The 16855-nt window shown below is 34.1% G+C and overlaps 1 protein-coding gene across 3 annotated transcripts in view; it reads left to right on the forward strand.

The window, feature by feature from the left end:
- Nucleotides 1-16855, forward strand: part of LOC114031509 (protein SCAF8) — a 209883-nt gene that overhangs the window by 53890 nt on the left and 139138 nt on the right. For 2 of the 3 annotated variants that reach the window (XM_027846628.1, XM_027846630.1), the window contains exons 5-9: nt 317-473; nt 1104-1234; nt 6579-6755; nt 7845-7924; nt 9319-9436. In XM_027846628.1, the coding sequence (XP_027702429.1) occupies nt 317-473; nt 1104-1234; nt 6579-6755; nt 7845-7924; nt 9319-9436 (663 nt within the window). The remainder of the gene's footprint in view (nt 1-316; nt 474-1103; nt 1235-6578; nt 6756-7844; nt 7925-9318; nt 9437-16855) is intronic. The other variant, XM_027846629.1, reaches the window with a different exon arrangement.

Below are 16855 nucleotides of genomic sequence, written 5' to 3' on the forward strand. Positions count from 1 at the left end.
ACCTGGTTACTGCCCATTGTCTTTTAGGTAAATTTGGGTAAACACAAAGGTAGAGTTAATGTACCTTCCAAAGTTTCTTCTATACCAATAAGTTAGGCACTGGGAGAATATGATTTAAGCCTTATGAAATATTTAAGACATAAATGCCAAAGCTACTTTAAATAAAGACAGCAGTTAAGTCCACCATATTTTTTCATTGTTCAAGGTAAATGCTGCCAAACTATTTTTCCATAAATAAAAGATTAGTAGATTAGCATGATTATGATGAAGTTTCTAAATTTAAATTATTATATCTTACATTTTTTCTCTTTTCCAGAGTAAAATAGTCAGGGTTCTAAACTTATGGCAGAAGAATAATGTGTTTAAGAGTGAAATTATTCAGCCTCTTCTTGATATGGCAGCAGGAATTCCACCACCAGTTGTCACACCCATATTGCCAAGTACGGCAGCATCTATGAGCAACAACACACCAGGTATTTTGTGAAATTATTCATCTGTTATGGATTTTAAAATAATCTTTTACTTATACCCCTGTTTTCAGGTGCTTATTCATTAGTAAAATAATAGTTGTCTGCTGGAGAATTCATCCCAGTAGTATGTAATTGGGAAAATTATATTTTTACGAGATGATACTTTAAAAAGTAAAACATGGAAAATATGGATATCATTTTATAGTCTAAATGAGAAAGTACTTGTAATTTACCAAATTTTGGAGACTACTTTTTCATAAATGAAAATTAAATGAATGAAATAATAAAATTTAAAGGTTCATCTTACATGTCTCATTAGGTTTTCCTTAATATATGTGCATTAAATGTATTTTTAAATTATAGTTTGTAAATTGAAAATAACAAAGCAAGTGCTGTTTTAAACAAATTACAGGTACTCTCAGGAGCCCTGAGAAAGATACACTAGTGAAATAAAGTATGATAATAAAGTAATTGTGCCAAATTCGTTTGTTTTATAAGTCTAGATATTTACTTATTATTTTTTAATTATGTGACCTTCTTGTAATTTAAAGTACGGATGTAGTAAAAACCTATTAAGTATATAGTTTTAAGATGGATTCCTCTTCATATATAAAACTTTTTTTTTCTTTCAAGGAACTCCTGTGACACCTGTTACTCCAGCCAATGTGGTACAAGGTTTGCCTGACCCTTGGGTATCTCAGATAGCAAATACAGATACATTAGCTGCTGTGGCACAGATTCTGCAAAGTCCTCAAGGCCAACAGGTTAGTATTTTTTAGCTTGATGTACAAAAATGAACACAAAGGATATTTAATGATGTTAAATGTTTTAGAGGGTCTCATTGTTTATGTATATAATAAAAATCATTTTCATTACTATTACTGTAGAGTTGAGAATATAGAAGATAATAGATAATAATTATGAGAGGTTTTTAAAAACTGTATTTCTTTCAAGAACTTATTAGCATGTAAATATGCCCCCATTTAGTCATTTATATTTTTTTGTGTACATGAGCTCTTCTGTGTGAGTACTGCTGCTGTCAGTGTGTGACTAATACACGCCCTTCTTTAAACCACCCACTATGCTGTAGGTATTCTTTAGATCTCTTCACATTGGAGCATGCAGACTGGCAATTGTTATACCATTCCTCATCTTTTCCCATCATCTGCTTGCCACCTTTTCTATTCATCTACTAGGCTTTCCTTCTATTATTTCTCTGTATTTAATGTGATGATATTACTATAGCCTTTCGTTATCCTTCTTTGTAAGATTTTAGAAATAAATTTGTATTCTATACCAGTATTACTCTGTTTGTCATATCTCTCCATGTGGCAAAGATAAGTTATTTTGTGGTTTACACAGCGTCTGGGCTATTTTTTGTTGTTGTCATTGATGTTTCTTTTTGTGATGGATTCGTCTTGGTTAGATTTATCCAGAAAATTGTGATAGTTTTTGTCAACGTTTATTCCTTTATCCATTTTGCATTTATTTTTTGGTGACAGTATCTCATTTAAATAGGTCTGCCTGGAGTTGTTTCAATTGCATACCATATCTTTTATTCCAATTTGGTAGTAATTTTTATTTTTATTATAATAAGTCAGTTGTCTGACTGAATTAGATTTGAGTCACATTGGTAATTAGGCATTTCCTATCTGTTAAGATATCAGTTAAACTTTTTTGTTATCAATTTTACATATTTCTGAATATAAATAGTTGTATACACATATTTTCTTGTTTTTACTAAACCATCCCTGTGCAGAAAGCACCTGAGATGTTGGTTTTTCCACTGGAGACCTAAAGAGTTTAATAACAGAACTAAAACTATAGTTCTGTTCTCGTTCTCAGTACAAACAATTCTCCACTCCCCCTCCAAACTCTTCCCTGATACTCTGCCTCTCTCTGAAACATAAGGTTAGCATGCAAAAATAAATTTCATCCTAGCCTCAGTATGACTTTATAGGTTTTTATAATAGTGTCATATTTATTAATATTGTTTTGCTTTGTTTATGAACTACTATGATAGTTCCCCTTAAGTTCATCATGTAGACTTGAGTGATAAATGGATCTTATTTTAATAGTAATTTCAGTAATAGTCCTTTGCACAGTGTATAAAAATGGATCTTTTTCATTGTCTTTACTGCCACTCTGTTCCGTGTCTTCATCACGACACTACTGTATAATTGTAATATTCTGCTAATCATTGTACCTACACGGTCTTTGCTTTCTAATTTATTCTGTACCTAGCAGCAAATTTAATCTCCCCCCAAATACTAGGTTTCTACGTGTTCTTTAGCGTCTCTAAAAACCTTCAAGGGCTCTCCACTGATTCCATATTGTCTGGCATACAAGGTCTTTTATAATCTGACCTCTGACTCTTTCTCCTTCAGCCTTATTTCCACAAAAAAACCCTTCATTTCAGATGAGCCAAAGTATTCTGTCTGGTTATTTTCTGCAACATCCTAGTCTTTCAGGATAACCTTCAGTCCTTAAGAGCAAGTATTTTCTTTCTTTTATTGATATTCCCAGTGCTTTGCGGATAGTAAACATTTCACAAATGCCTTTTCATTCATTTATTCATTTTATAAATCTTACCAACATTCGTAACTACATTGATTGATGTTCAAGGACAAGAGTTTGTATTATGTCTTTGTATCCTCAGTACCTTGTACAATTTCCTGTATACATTCTATCAAATCAATGTTCATTGATAATGATTAAAAGACTAAAAATTTCACTTTCATTATATCAGCATTTAGCCATATTAGATAAACTAAAATTAGTTTAATTTTTTCTTTGAATAAGCAGTGATTTACTGTTGAAAAGTAAATTTTCATTAAAGGGATATTAATTTCTATATCAATAGTAAAATTCTTGCCAATATTTTTTATGTTGAATGGTGGAATTTTTCGCATTTTATACTTTAAGATTAGGTCTCAATTATTCATTCAGTTCTTAATTGAACTGTGAAATACGCTAAATACCTAAGGTTAGGTAGTTACAAAAAAATAAAGTTGAAAGCTTTGCTTTTAATTTTTTGGTTGATATCACTGCTTTTGGTTTTGTTTTGTTTTGTTTTGATCCCTATTTTCAAGCTCACCTGCTTAAAAAAAAAGCCCTTTAGAGCTAAACTCTCCTTAATCTCAGAGAAGACAGGCGCTAGACAGCAATTTTATAAAGTGGGAATGAAAACTTAGGTGTATACTTTACATTCTCTAATATATAGATATAATGTTGAAGTAAAGATCAAATTGGTTAGGGTGAAGTAGAGGAAGGGCAATGAAGAAATTAGTCAACTTCTTTTTGGCCTAGATTTATTAGGATATGACTTCATTAATTTAGTTTGAGGCACGTATTGTCAAAGAAATATATTCCTTTTAGATATATACAAATTTAGGTACTTAGTTCATTAATTCAAAAATTCTGTAATTTCAGAAAACCTGAATTCTAATCCCAGCTTTACCACCTGCTGCTTGTGTGACCTTTGACAAGTCACTTAATATTCTTATCTGTAAAAATGAGGGGATTAAATTTTATGACTTCTAAGGTTTCAGCCCCAAATATATGATAAATATAGGTACTTCCTCCAGTGATGCCTTTGCCTTTCTTTACCTTGGTAGATGGTTTCATTAGTTACTGTGCCCACAGTAGTTCATTACTTAACTAACTTTCTGGTGTTAATCTTTCCCTGAAATTATCTTAGTCCACAGACAAGGTGGAAAGTCTTTTGGGCTAACATTTAAGACCTTTCCAGCTTGATGGGGCCTTCTAAAACTTGAGTGCATTGGTATTGCCATGATGAGACATTGAAGTAGAATTTTTTCATTGGATATTTATCTGGATATGCTTAGTCATATGAAGACCCATATTTCTCAGACATGTCATTTAATTTTGTATTATCTTCCTATTTCCTTCTCTTTTCTATATATTATATATTCAGTAGTATTTATTAACTACTCGTCAAATGCAGGATATCGTGTTAAGTGCTAGAGATACATAGAAAAAAATTAAATGATTTCTGCCTTCAAGAAGTTTGCACTTTATTGGGGGGAGGGAATTGTTAAAATCTATAACAAAAGAGCTATTACAATATAATAGTGGGAAATAAGATTTTTTTTTTAGAGCTCTTCAAGGGGTGGTTACAAAAGATATTGTTAGAGCAGGTAGGTGGTGCAGTGGATAGAGCACTGGCCCTGGAGTCAGGAGGACCTGAGTTCAAATCCAACCTCAGACATATAACACTTACTAGCTGTGTGACCCTGGGCAAGTCACTTAACCCCAATTGCCTCACCAGAGGATAAAAAAAGATATTTTTTAGGAGATTGTACCTAAGCTGAATTTCAAAAAGTGCTAGATAGTCTAAGAACAGAAGCAAAGAGAGAATATATTTTAGGCATGGGAGAGACAGGAAATGAAATATCCAATTTGAGTCCAGTCTTGTTTGGCTGGAACATTGAATGCACAAAGGGATATAATCAAGTCAAGTCAGCAAGTATTTATTAAGCATGTACTATGTGCCAGGCACTCTGCCAAGGACTGGGGAATACAAAGCAAGATCTAGCACCCCCTCGTCCCCAAAAAAACCCAAAAACCTCAAACTTGTTCTTGCTCTCAAGGGACTTACAATCTAATGGGCGACATAGCATTTAAACAGCTATGTCCACACAAGATATATATACAGGGTAAATGAGAATAGAAATTAAATCTGAATGAGGGCCAGATTGAGTGTACTTTTAAATAACAGATATTTAGGAAATGGGGTGACCAAATCTTTGTTTTGTAAATATTAATTTGTCAGTTGTGTAGAAGAGAAGTTGAATTGGAGAGTGACATAAATATTAAGGTCTATTAGTAGGCTGTTGTAGTAGTCTAGACAAGAAGTGACAAGGAGTTCAACTAGGATTGTGGCAATGTGAGTGGAAATAAAAGATTGGAGATAAGAGATAGTGATTGATTTAATGTAATATTGGCCCTAGAACATCATAAAATTCATCCTCTTATTGTAAAGTTTACAAACTAATTTATAGAGAATTAATCTGCCTAGCCCAATGTCACATAGCTAGTAAGTATCTGAGATGGGATTTGAATCCATATCTTCCTGACTCCAACAATCATTCTTGTTGTGGAAGTAGCCTATCCCATTTTATCATAATTGCTATGAAAGTGCCCTATCCCATTATATCATGCTTGTTATAGCATGTTGTAGAAGTAGAATCTATAAGGTGAAGCTCAGATAAGAAGGCTGAAGAAAGAAAGATTCAAGGGTGACACAAAGGTAACCAGCCTGGGTAGCTAGAAGGATGATAATGCCTTCAACAGAAATAATGGTGTTAGAGGACGAGTGCTTGGGAGATGAGTTATCTTTTGGACATGTTGAATTTGAGATACCAACAGGACATCCAGGTGATATTGTCCATCAGGCAGTTGGTAATGTAAGATGAAGTTTAGAAGAGAGATTAGGGCTGAATGTATAAGATCAATGAGCAGGAAAGGGCTCAGTTAGGTTGGGTAAAGATGATGATTCAGTAAGAGACACAGAAATAGTTGTCACACAAGTAGAAAATGAAGCAAGGGAACAGTGCCATAGATGTCAAGGGAGAAAAGAGAGTCTTATGAAAGAGGATAACTGACAGTGTCAGAATCAACAAAGAGGACTGAGACTGAGAAAAAGATTTTTGGCAGCAAGAGATGGGATTATAAAACAGTTGTAAACGGTTGAGGAGTGAGTAAATGGAATATAGATTCTGTCTCATAGTTTGTGAAAGAGAAAAGATCGAATGATAATTTGAACACATGGCAGGGTCAAGTAAAGTTTTATGATGAAATATATGTGTGTTTGTAGGTGCTTAGTATAAGGATTCAGAGAAGTCACTCGGAATAAAGAGAGATAAAAGAGATTGGAAATTATTAAAGGGCCAAGCTCTTAGAGGAGATTGGAGTGAATGGAATCAAGTGCATAGGAAGTGGGATTGGTAACTTCCCCATGGCGTAGATAATTGAATGTGATCTACTGTGATCTACTGTAATCTACTTTTGGAAGTTGGGCATGTTTTTATTAAAAATTTCATTTTATTTTTGTTTCTTTACTCAATCATTTTTCTCTTTCCTCAGCTGCAACAATTAATACAGACACTACAGATTCAACAGCAGAAACCTCAGCCTTCACTACTTCAAGCACTGGATGCCGGTCTTGTTGTTCAGTTGCAAGCCTTGACAGCACAACTTACAGCTGCAGCTGCAGCAGCCAATACTCTCAATCCACTGGAACAGGGAGTCTCTTTTAATAAGGTATATATTGAAGCAGCATATTTGATTTATTTTGTATTGTTTTTTAGTTAAAATCCTGCTTGATGATTTAAATTCTTTGTGTGTCTGTTGAAGCTTATTTGATTAGGTATTAAAATGAGAGACATATTAGAGCATTTTGAATGTGCTTTGGACTTAAGAGCAGATTCCCTTTTTATTAGTGGTTTTTTGGACTTTTAAGTGTAGGAAATATTTGTATATTTCAAAATGAAGCTTTAAAAATATTTTTTCTAAAAGAAGGTAAAATAAATAAGTATTTTTGTGACTCATTATTATTTCTTGAAATGTGTTCCTACTGATAGTGCTAATTAATTAATCATAATTTTAACATCTATTCTTTCATGTACTTAAAATTGACAAATATGTTAGAATATAAAAAGTAGAATGGACCATACCAGTACTTGTTGCACTGTATAATTAATTTGAGATATAGGCATAAAATATCTTCTAAGATTCTAATAATAGCTCATATTTATATAGCTCTTCAATATTTATAAAGTACTTTCCCCACAATAACCTTGCAAAGTAGGGGTATAAGTAGTATTCCTATCTTACAGATTAGGAAATTAAGGCCCATTATAATGAAGTGACTCCATAACAAGAATTGGAGTCAGGATTTGAACCCAGGTCTCCTGCCTATCAATTGCTTTTTATTATGCCGTACTGCTTTTCCTATTAATAAACCATTTTACAGTGGACCATAAATTTTATTAGGGTGATGTATTATACTTCAGCACTTTTGTAAATGCCTTTTTAATGCAAGTTTTCTTTTATTTTCATTAAAAAATAAATGCTCATTTATTGACTTACGGTTTCTACATGGAAAGTTTATTGTTTAGTTTCATGTGTGATTTGCCTGAAGCAATCAGCCACAGATTACTTCCTTAAATTACATAAGATCTGAAAATACTAGCAGTGATAGGTACAACTTGTTTTGGTCATCTAGTTCCTGAATTAATATTTTTAATGAGCTATTTTATTTTTAAAAAGCATGAAACTTGATATCATTTTAATCTTAAAGTCAACATTAGCATGAAGACCATTGATCTAATAATTTTTTTCTTCTCTTAGAAGTTGATGGATAGATTTGATTTTGGAGAAGATTCTGAGCGTGGTGAAGAACCTAAAAAGGAAACTCCATCTTCCCAGCTGTACGTATTACATTATTCTTTTTAATTGTGAGCAAAATATTATCAGGTAAAATATATGTTTGAATTTTAGGTAATGTAACATTTTGTCACTTGAACTGGTTGAAAATAAATGTTTCCTGAATTAAATTGAATTGACAGGTCAAAGGAGCTGTTTAGCTTCAAGCTGAGGAATTTCAGCCTAACCAAATTTTGGGACAAATGACTGTGTATCTGTGCTACTTTGATTACCTGTTTTTTGTAAGGGCTTAGGGTCTTAGTCAAGGTCTGTTCAAGAACAGTGATAAACATCAAAACCAAAAGAGGCTAATGCATTATTTTCCTGCCAAACTAGAGTCTTTAAAATATAAAACTGTTGTGAGACCGTTTTGTACTGTGGGAAAAGCTTTCTTACCTGTGATGTCAGCGATAGGATACCTCTCCGACAATATACTCAGAATACAACAGGATGTGAAAAATAGGAAGAGGAGAATTTTTAGAAGATGGGTTTTATATTTTTAGTTAGAGTAGAAGAGGACCTTACAAGTCAGTTTGTCCAACTTCCTCTCACATGGAAAAAACTTATTCAGCATCTCTTGACAGATGGACCTCCAGTAACAGCTCATTCTACACATGCACAGCTTTTATTATTAGAAATTTCTGTTATGTTAAACTGATTTCTTCTTTATTGGTTTTAGTTTTCCATTTTACTGAAACAGAACTAGTTTTGATAGACTTTCAGATACTTTGACAACTGTCCTTCTCATAGTCCTTTTCTCTTTTAGGCTATATATAATCACTTTCATCATCTGTTCCCTGTGTGACTTTTTGATATTCTTTCAACATTGTTATTACCTTCTTCTTGGTACATTGTAATTTAATATTCCTCTTATTGACCCATTGTTTACTGATCATGGCATAATATAGTGAAACTACTACTACTTCTCTTGAATTGGACACTGAATACTTCTATTAATTAGCTTAAGATTACATTAGCTTTTTTTCTGGTCAGTCACCAGTGTTAGCTGGTAATGAAACTTGTGGTCAGTTGAAGTCATGAGCTAGGTCTACTGTTATCCAGAAGACATAATCATTATAGCCTAAATTCTATAACTATTTTTGCAAAGCTTTAATACATCAGGTATTACTGTAGGCATAATTATAGAATTTTTTAGGTATAGAAGTTTCTAAAAACTCTGTAGCAGTACATGAAAGTAACAATTCAGAATCCTGTTAATTAGAATGCTGTTCATGAAAAAAGTTTCCATTTAGATTTCAAACTAATGAACCCATCAATAGGACAGATGTTTTACTGAACTGAATGTTTCCTTTTTTCAAATTAGAAAGGGTATATATTTTTCATCCAGTTGTAGTAGAATTGATTGTCATGTTGTTTTTGCTTGCTTTTTTCTTTTTAGCCCTCATGTTTCAGAATCTGTAAACAACTCAATTTTTCATCAGTTAGCAGAACAACTACAACAACAGAATCTTGAGCATCTTCGACAGCAGCTCCTAGAACAGCAGCAACCTCAAAAGGTATATAACCCCATCTTGTGGTACTTAAGAGTTATTACCTCCTCTCTATAAAAAAAATTAACTTCACACATTCTAACTTAATTTTGGATAAAGGATTATAAATGAGCTTTGGGGCATGTTTTATTATCAGGTTTTTTGGGTTTGTTTTTTGTTTGTTTTTGGGCAGAGGCAGGGAGGAATGAGTCTCAGAACTTTATTTAAATGATCTAAAGAATGACCTATGAGGGAACTCTTTCAAGGGAGAGAGTTGCTGGGACTCTGAGATAAGTGATTTGCTCATAGCCATGTAGGCAGTGTATGTCAAAGACAGAACTCTTGAGGCTAGCTCTCTATTCATTTCATTCTGCTTCTCTAACACAATTTTATTAGTTTATCCCTTCCCAAAATGTAGAAGATCTGTCTCCAATGTTCTCAGTTATTCTCAGAAAGCTTAATCTATTCTGGTAACTGTTTGAAAGGCTGTCAGAAGTAACCAAAATCCACTCAGGCTAACAAATGAATTTTTTCTAAGAGGCACACTGTCTAATGTTTCGAAATAATTTCTATGCATTTTAGCAGCAGTGGAAAGAAGAAAAATAACTTGTATTTTTATTATTACTTTAGAGTTTTTGAAAGACTAACATTTGAATGATTTTCTCATTTGGAGGGAAAAAGACAAGCAGAGGTGTCAGAATTAACTACTACTTTCTATCCTTTCTACCCAATCACCCTAACAGCTTAGGTGAAAAATCAGTCAGTCCAGAGCTGATTGCTATGTTCCAGGCACTATGCTGTGTTGGGATAGGGGGGTGGGGGGAATCCATAGAGTTCTGTCATCTTGTGGTAGAAACAATGTATACAAAAACAGGTACATTTAAGATATGTACACATTTATGCCAAGCAGTTCATTGACAAAAAGAAAGGCTCCATAAACACCAAATAGAGCAGTAGTTTTTTGTGGTAGTGAAAACTGGAAACAAAATAGATATCCATCAAATTGGGGCATGGCTAAACAAATTGTGGTACAACCATGTAATAGAATGTTATTGTACTAAAAGAAATAACAAACATTATGAATAATATAGAGAGAAGTGAAAAGATATATACTAATAGAAAATGAAATCAATGGAATCAAGAAAACAGTGTATTAAACAATTACATAATGGAATTGTAAAGAACAACCACAGAGCAGTTGAAATTCAAAGTTATGAAATTACAAAGACCAATTTTGCTCCAAAGGTGAGGTGTGCACCCCTATTCCTTGTACTGCCACCTCTGCTCTTATGTAAAGTTTGGGGCACTCAGGTGTAAAACATTGTGTTTCATCTGCTGATTTTTTTAAAAGATTCTGTTTTGAGGGACATCTCTTAAGAAGAGGGAGGGATAAATACAGAGAGACTTGTCAGTGATGTGAGTGAGATCAAACAGAAGATTTCAGTAAAAATCATTTTGAAAAAAGATTTTTAGAGAATAGATATAAGGCTGTCTAAGAGGGAAAAGCGCTAGTGGCCAGAATGAGTGGTAAGAGTCTCCTATAGTAGGTGGCCCTTGCGAAAAGTCTTAAAGGAAGCCAAGTATTCTAAAAGTCATACGTGAAGTGCCTTCTAGGAATGGTGCATGGCTAGTGCAAAACTGGACCACAGAATAGAGGATGGGGAGTAATGTCCAGAGAGACTTGAAAAGTTTGGGACCAGGTTGTATGGGACTTTAAAAGTAAACAGGAATTTATCTCTCATTCTGGAGACAATTGGCAGTGACTGGAATTAATTAGGAGAATGATATAGGTAAAGTTTGTACTTGAGAAAAAACACTTGCAGTATAGAGGAGAGACTTAAGCAGGAAAACAAAAAAAAAGAGGATGCTCTTGCAGTAATCTAGGCAAATCCAGAATAGTCCCTGCCCTCAAGGAACTTACATTCTAATGGCAGACTGAATTAAAGTGGTAACTGTGTGAATAGCAAGAAAGAAGTTGGGTTCAAGAGATATTATGTTGGTAAATACAGCAACATTTGGCAATTGGTTGAATATAATGAGTGAAAGGAGAGTGAGGACTCAAAGATAATGCCAAGATTATGAATCTGGGAGACTTAGAGATTGATGATGCCTTTACCCAAAATAGGGACATTTGGAAGAAGGTTGGGGAGAGGTGCTGAAGGGGAGAATGAGTTCTGTTTTGAATGTGTTGAATTTGAAATTTCTTTGGGACATCCACTTTGAAATGTCCACTAGTTGATAGGTAGTACGTGGGAATGAAATTCAGGGGAAATATCAGAACTCGATTTTTAGAATTGTAATTCATCTGCATAAAAGTGATTAATTTGACCAATGGACACTAACGCGGTCACTAAGAGAGAACATTTAGAAAAAAGAGGAGGGGACCCATTCAGAGCTTTGGGAAAGACCAACAGTTAAAGGTCATGATCTAGATGATGAAACAGTACTGGAGACTGAGACAGATTGGAAAAGAACCAGGAGCAAGTTGTATCAGAAAAAACTAGAAATCAGAGAGTATTCTAGAGAAGTGGGTGGTCAGCACTGTCAGATACAAAAGATCTAGGAATCATCTGCATAGAGATAATAATTTATCTTCTAGGAGTTGATGAGATAAGCAAGTGGCCGTTTATAGAGAGAAGAGGCCCCAGAACCGAATCTCGAATAACTCCCACTTTTAGCTGACATAGTATGGATGAGTCTGAGAGGGACAAGTAGGAGGAAAGCCAAGACAGAGCAGAGTCATAGAAACATACAGAGTAGAGAAAATATCTAGGAGGAGGGTTAAGGACTGAGAAAAGAACTTTGGTAACTTTGGAGAGGGCAGTTTCATTTGAAAAATGAACTCCTTTTTCAGTTGGATCACAAAAAGGGAAATAATGTTTAGTGACTGTTTTATTTAAAACTGTCTTTTAAACTCAAAGAAAATTTTGTTATCCCTCTTACAGTGCCTAGACTGCTCTGAGGATTTGGATTAATAGATGACTTCCATATACATCATTTTTCTGTTTTCTTCCTTTTTTTATTTAAACATGTATAGGATTGCTTTGGATTGTCCCACTTTAAATATTTGTCATTAATTTGAGGAGTAATTTAATAACTGGTTAATATAGCACTGAACTTTAGCTGTCATTAATATTAATATTTTAAAACAGAATTTGAAAGATCTTAAATTTATTGTTTTTCTTTAGCTGTTAGAATCCTCATCCATTTGGTAGAACATCTAATAATTTAAATTCTCATGCATTAACAGGCTATGGAAGAACATTAGTGTTTAAGTTAGGAGGCCACTTCTAGTTGTTGCTAAACTTTGTGATCTTGAGAAAGTTGATTATCTTCTGGATCACAATTTCCTTATTTCTTGTTAGAGTAGATAATCATGTAACTCTTTTCTAATTTTAAAATTCTTTAATACTGGTTCAAAAGCAAAACTTGGCTTCTGTTAATTTGAAAAGCTAAGCATTTCCTAACAATATCCTTTCATGTATTTTTAGCTAATTTTCAGTGTTAAATTATTTTAATTGTCCCTATAAATTTTACCTAAGAAAGTAATTTTTATTCCATACAGTCTTTTGAGTATAAAATATGAGTAATGAATATCATTTTAGAGTCCATTTGACTTGGGCACAGTGCTACATTTTCCTCCCTCTTTATCTTATATTAATTCATATATACTTGGTGTTGATAATCTGAGGATCTGTATAATCTAAATTATTTTAGTATTTCTTTCTGATCTTTAAAATTTAAATTAAATTATTGTAATATAATGGACATGTAATGGTAATGGTGTCAGACTAGTAAATCGAAAAAGTTACTAAAGAGATAGTGAAAAATTTATATATAATACACACATACATATAATTAAACTATATTTAGTGAAAACAAGCATCATCCTTGTTTCATTATCTGAAAATAGCTACTATCTTTTTGATGGAATTTCACTTTTAAAATAGTGCCCTAAAAATTTTAGTACAGTTTAAAGCTTAAGTAGAAATATTATTTGAAATAATAATAATAGAAATATTTTAAAATTCTTCTTTTAGTGACTATTTAAATTAGCATGTAGGGGCTGCTAGGTAGCACAGTGGTTAAAGTGCTGGGCTTGAGTGCAAATGTGGCCTCAGAAACTTAATAACTGTGTGACCTTGGGTAAATCATTTAACCCTGTTTTCCACCATTCCTCATCTGTAAAATGGCCTGGATCAGAAAATGGCAAATCACTCCAGTATCCCAAGAAAACCTCAAATGGAGCCACCAAGAGTCAGATACTACTGAAATGATTAAACAATTACAAAAAAGTAGTATCTGACAGAAATATTAGATACTATTAATAATATCTCTTCTACTTGAATGATGCTGAATGTCACTGAAGTGACAACCACACACTGAAGTTGCAACCACACCAAGTGGATCCACTACCAATTATTTCTTATTCACAACTGGGCACTTGCTGATGTATGGTAGTCATTTTCATCTTCCTTGCCATTGGCCAATATATAATATTATGTTACGATAACATAATGTGATATTAATAATATAATACATACTATCAACAATATGTAATAGTCTAGTACTATTAAAGCTCAAATAAGCTTTGAAGGTATTAAGCTTTAAGAGCTTAAAATGGCACTAAGATTTTTGAAACACTGTAGCAGATACTAATTTAAGCATTTGTATCTAAAGTGAATGAGAATTTTCGATAACATTACTATTTCCTTGATTTCTATTGAATAATAAAAATAATTACTAGGGAGCTATTTTTTTCTTGGCTAGTTAGATAGGTGTCCGTGTAATTTTATCCCTTTCATAGGCATTATTTTCCTATGCTAACCCTCAATTCAATTCTTATGAAGTAGCATTATTGTATATGTAGTCATTCTTTGATTTAATTGGGTGAGGTTTTTGTCCCTAATCTGATCCAATTAAATACATAAGTAGCCTATTCAAATAGTATTTTATAAAATGTGAATTTCTACTGTATATAGAACACTGTACTGGGGCATCATGGAAAAATGCAAAGGAAATTAGTCATGTACTCCATTCTCAATTGACTTAGAATCAAATGAGGGAAGAGGAAGAAACAAGTAATGGCTTGTTTTTAAAAATTATATATGTATTTCCTATCGAGTCAGATAACAGTCAAGGTGTCACATCAACACAAAGTTGGTGCTTTCGAAATTATTTTTGAATTAAAACAAGATTAATGTCCATTCCTTTGGTAATCTCTCCTAATTACAATTAAGAATTCTTTTTTGTACACTCAGCATATATTCTGTTTGTCCTTTATTAAGAGAGGAGAAATATTGAAAGCTTGCTTGAGGAATGGAAGAATCAAGTGATAAAAGTTTTTTTTAAGGGTGAGGGAGTGTATTTGAAAGTAGCAGGGAAGGAGCCACTGAGTAAGGAGAAATTAGAGATTAGAGAGAGGGTAGAATGATGGAAGAGAAAGCCACAAGAGAAGACCATATCACCCCGTGGACTGGGATTGGCCTGACCAGGAAAAGGTTCAGCTCTCCATCAGAGAATGGAGGATGGGGTCAAGGGATTTTGAGAAGTAGAAAAGGAAGAATAGGAATCTCGCAAAGGATGATTTCTCAGTCAACTGGAAATACAGTCTGCTGAGGAAGGGTTGGTGTAGGAGTCTTGAGGAAAGAAGAAAAGTTTGAGATAGCTACTGTAGGAAGTGAGAAATGTTTCATAGAGTGCCAGCTGTGTGCCAGGCACAGTGCCAAATGCTGGGGGTACAAATTAGGGCAAAAAGTTGTGTCTGCCTTCAAAGAGCTTACACTCTAATCAGGAGATCAAAGGCAAACATCTAGTTAAAACTAGTTATATACAGGATAGATAGCAAATAATGAATAGAAGGAAAGAACAAGAATTAAGAGAGATTGGGAAAGACTTCCTATGTATAAAGGTGGAACTTTAGCTGGAAATTAAAGGAAGCCAAAGAAACCAGTAGGTGTACATGAGGAGGAAAAGCATTCGAGGCAGGCATAGGGGATAACAAGTAAAAATATCCAGAGCTGAGGGATGGAGTTTCTCTTTTGAGGAACTGCAAGAAGGCTAGTCACTGGCTTGAAGAATTTATGAAGGAGAAGGTGGTGTAAAGTTTAAGAAGGCTAGAAAGATTGTGGCAAGGAAATATGCCATGAAGGACTTTGAACATCAAATAGAGGATTTTCTATTAGATCATGGAGATGATAGGATGCCCCCAGAGTTTATTTGAATTGGAGCGGATGATATGGTTGGGGCTGCACTTCAGGAAAATCACTTTGACTGCTGAGTGGCAGATAGACTGGAGTGGGGAGAGACTTGTGGCAGTGGATCAGCCAGCAGGCTATTGCAGTAATTCAGGTGTGAGGAGTGCCAGTATCAAGGTGGTGGCAGTATCAGAGGGTACTTAAGAGATGCAACAAAGGTAGAATTAACAGGTCTTGGCAATGGATTGGATATGATGGGAGCTAGAGCAAATGAGGAACTGAGAATGACACCTAGGTTGGAAGTCTGAGGGAATGGGTGGCTGGTAAGGCCTTTGACAGTAATAGAGAAATTTGGAAGGGGAGAGGGTTCTGGGAGAATTTTAATGGATAGTTTTGGATATGGTGAGTTTTGAGATGTCAGCAGGACTTCCAGTTCAAGATGTCAAGTAGAAAGTTGGAGATTTAAGACTGAAGGTCAGCAGAGAGGTTAGAATTGGTTAAGTAAGTTTGAGAATCAGAAATCACCAAATGCAATAGGCTATAGACATGATTAGCAAACATGCCTGAATAAAGATCTAGCAAAGGAGACTGACAAGGAGTGGTTAGATAGGAAGGAGGAGAAGCAGGGGGAATAGTGATCTGAAAACCTAAAGAGAAGGTAGTCCCAAGGAAGAGGTGATCAGCAGTATCAGAGGTTACAGGAGAGGTCAAGAAGTATGAGAATTGGATAGAAATCTTTGGATTCGGCAATTAAGAGATCACTGGTAACTTTTGAGAGAGAAGTTTCAGTTATAGAGAGTTAAAAGAATGAGAGGATAGAAAATGCTATCCACATCCAAAGATTTGGATGGAGTTTGAATGCAGATCGAAGCATACTATTTGCTATTTTTTTCTTCTGTTTTGTTTTCTCTTTCTTGTGATTCCTCCTATTGGTTCTAATTCTTCCTTACAACATCACTAATATGAAAATATGTTTAATAGGAGTGTATATGTATAGCTATATCAGATTATGAGCCATCTTGGGGAGGGAGGGGGAGAAAAATTTAAAACTCAAAAGTTTATGGAAGTGATTGTTGATAAATCAAAATAAATTAATAAGAAGAAAAGGAGAGGAGCAGAAGTGGAGGCAGCTGTTGTAGATGGCCTTCTCAAGGAGTTTAACCACAAGACGAGAAATATGGGACAATATTTAGCAGGGATGGATGGTTCGAGTGAGGGCTTTTTTGAGGATAGGGGAGATATGGGCATG

The sequence above is a fragment of the Vombatus ursinus genome, unplaced genomic scaffold, assembly GCF_900497805.2.
Source record: "Vombatus ursinus unplaced genomic scaffold, bare-nosed wombat genome assembly UNPS02015175.1, whole genome shotgun sequence".
NCBI classification, from domain to species: Eukaryota; Metazoa; Chordata; class Mammalia; order Diprotodontia; family Vombatidae; genus Vombatus; species Vombatus ursinus.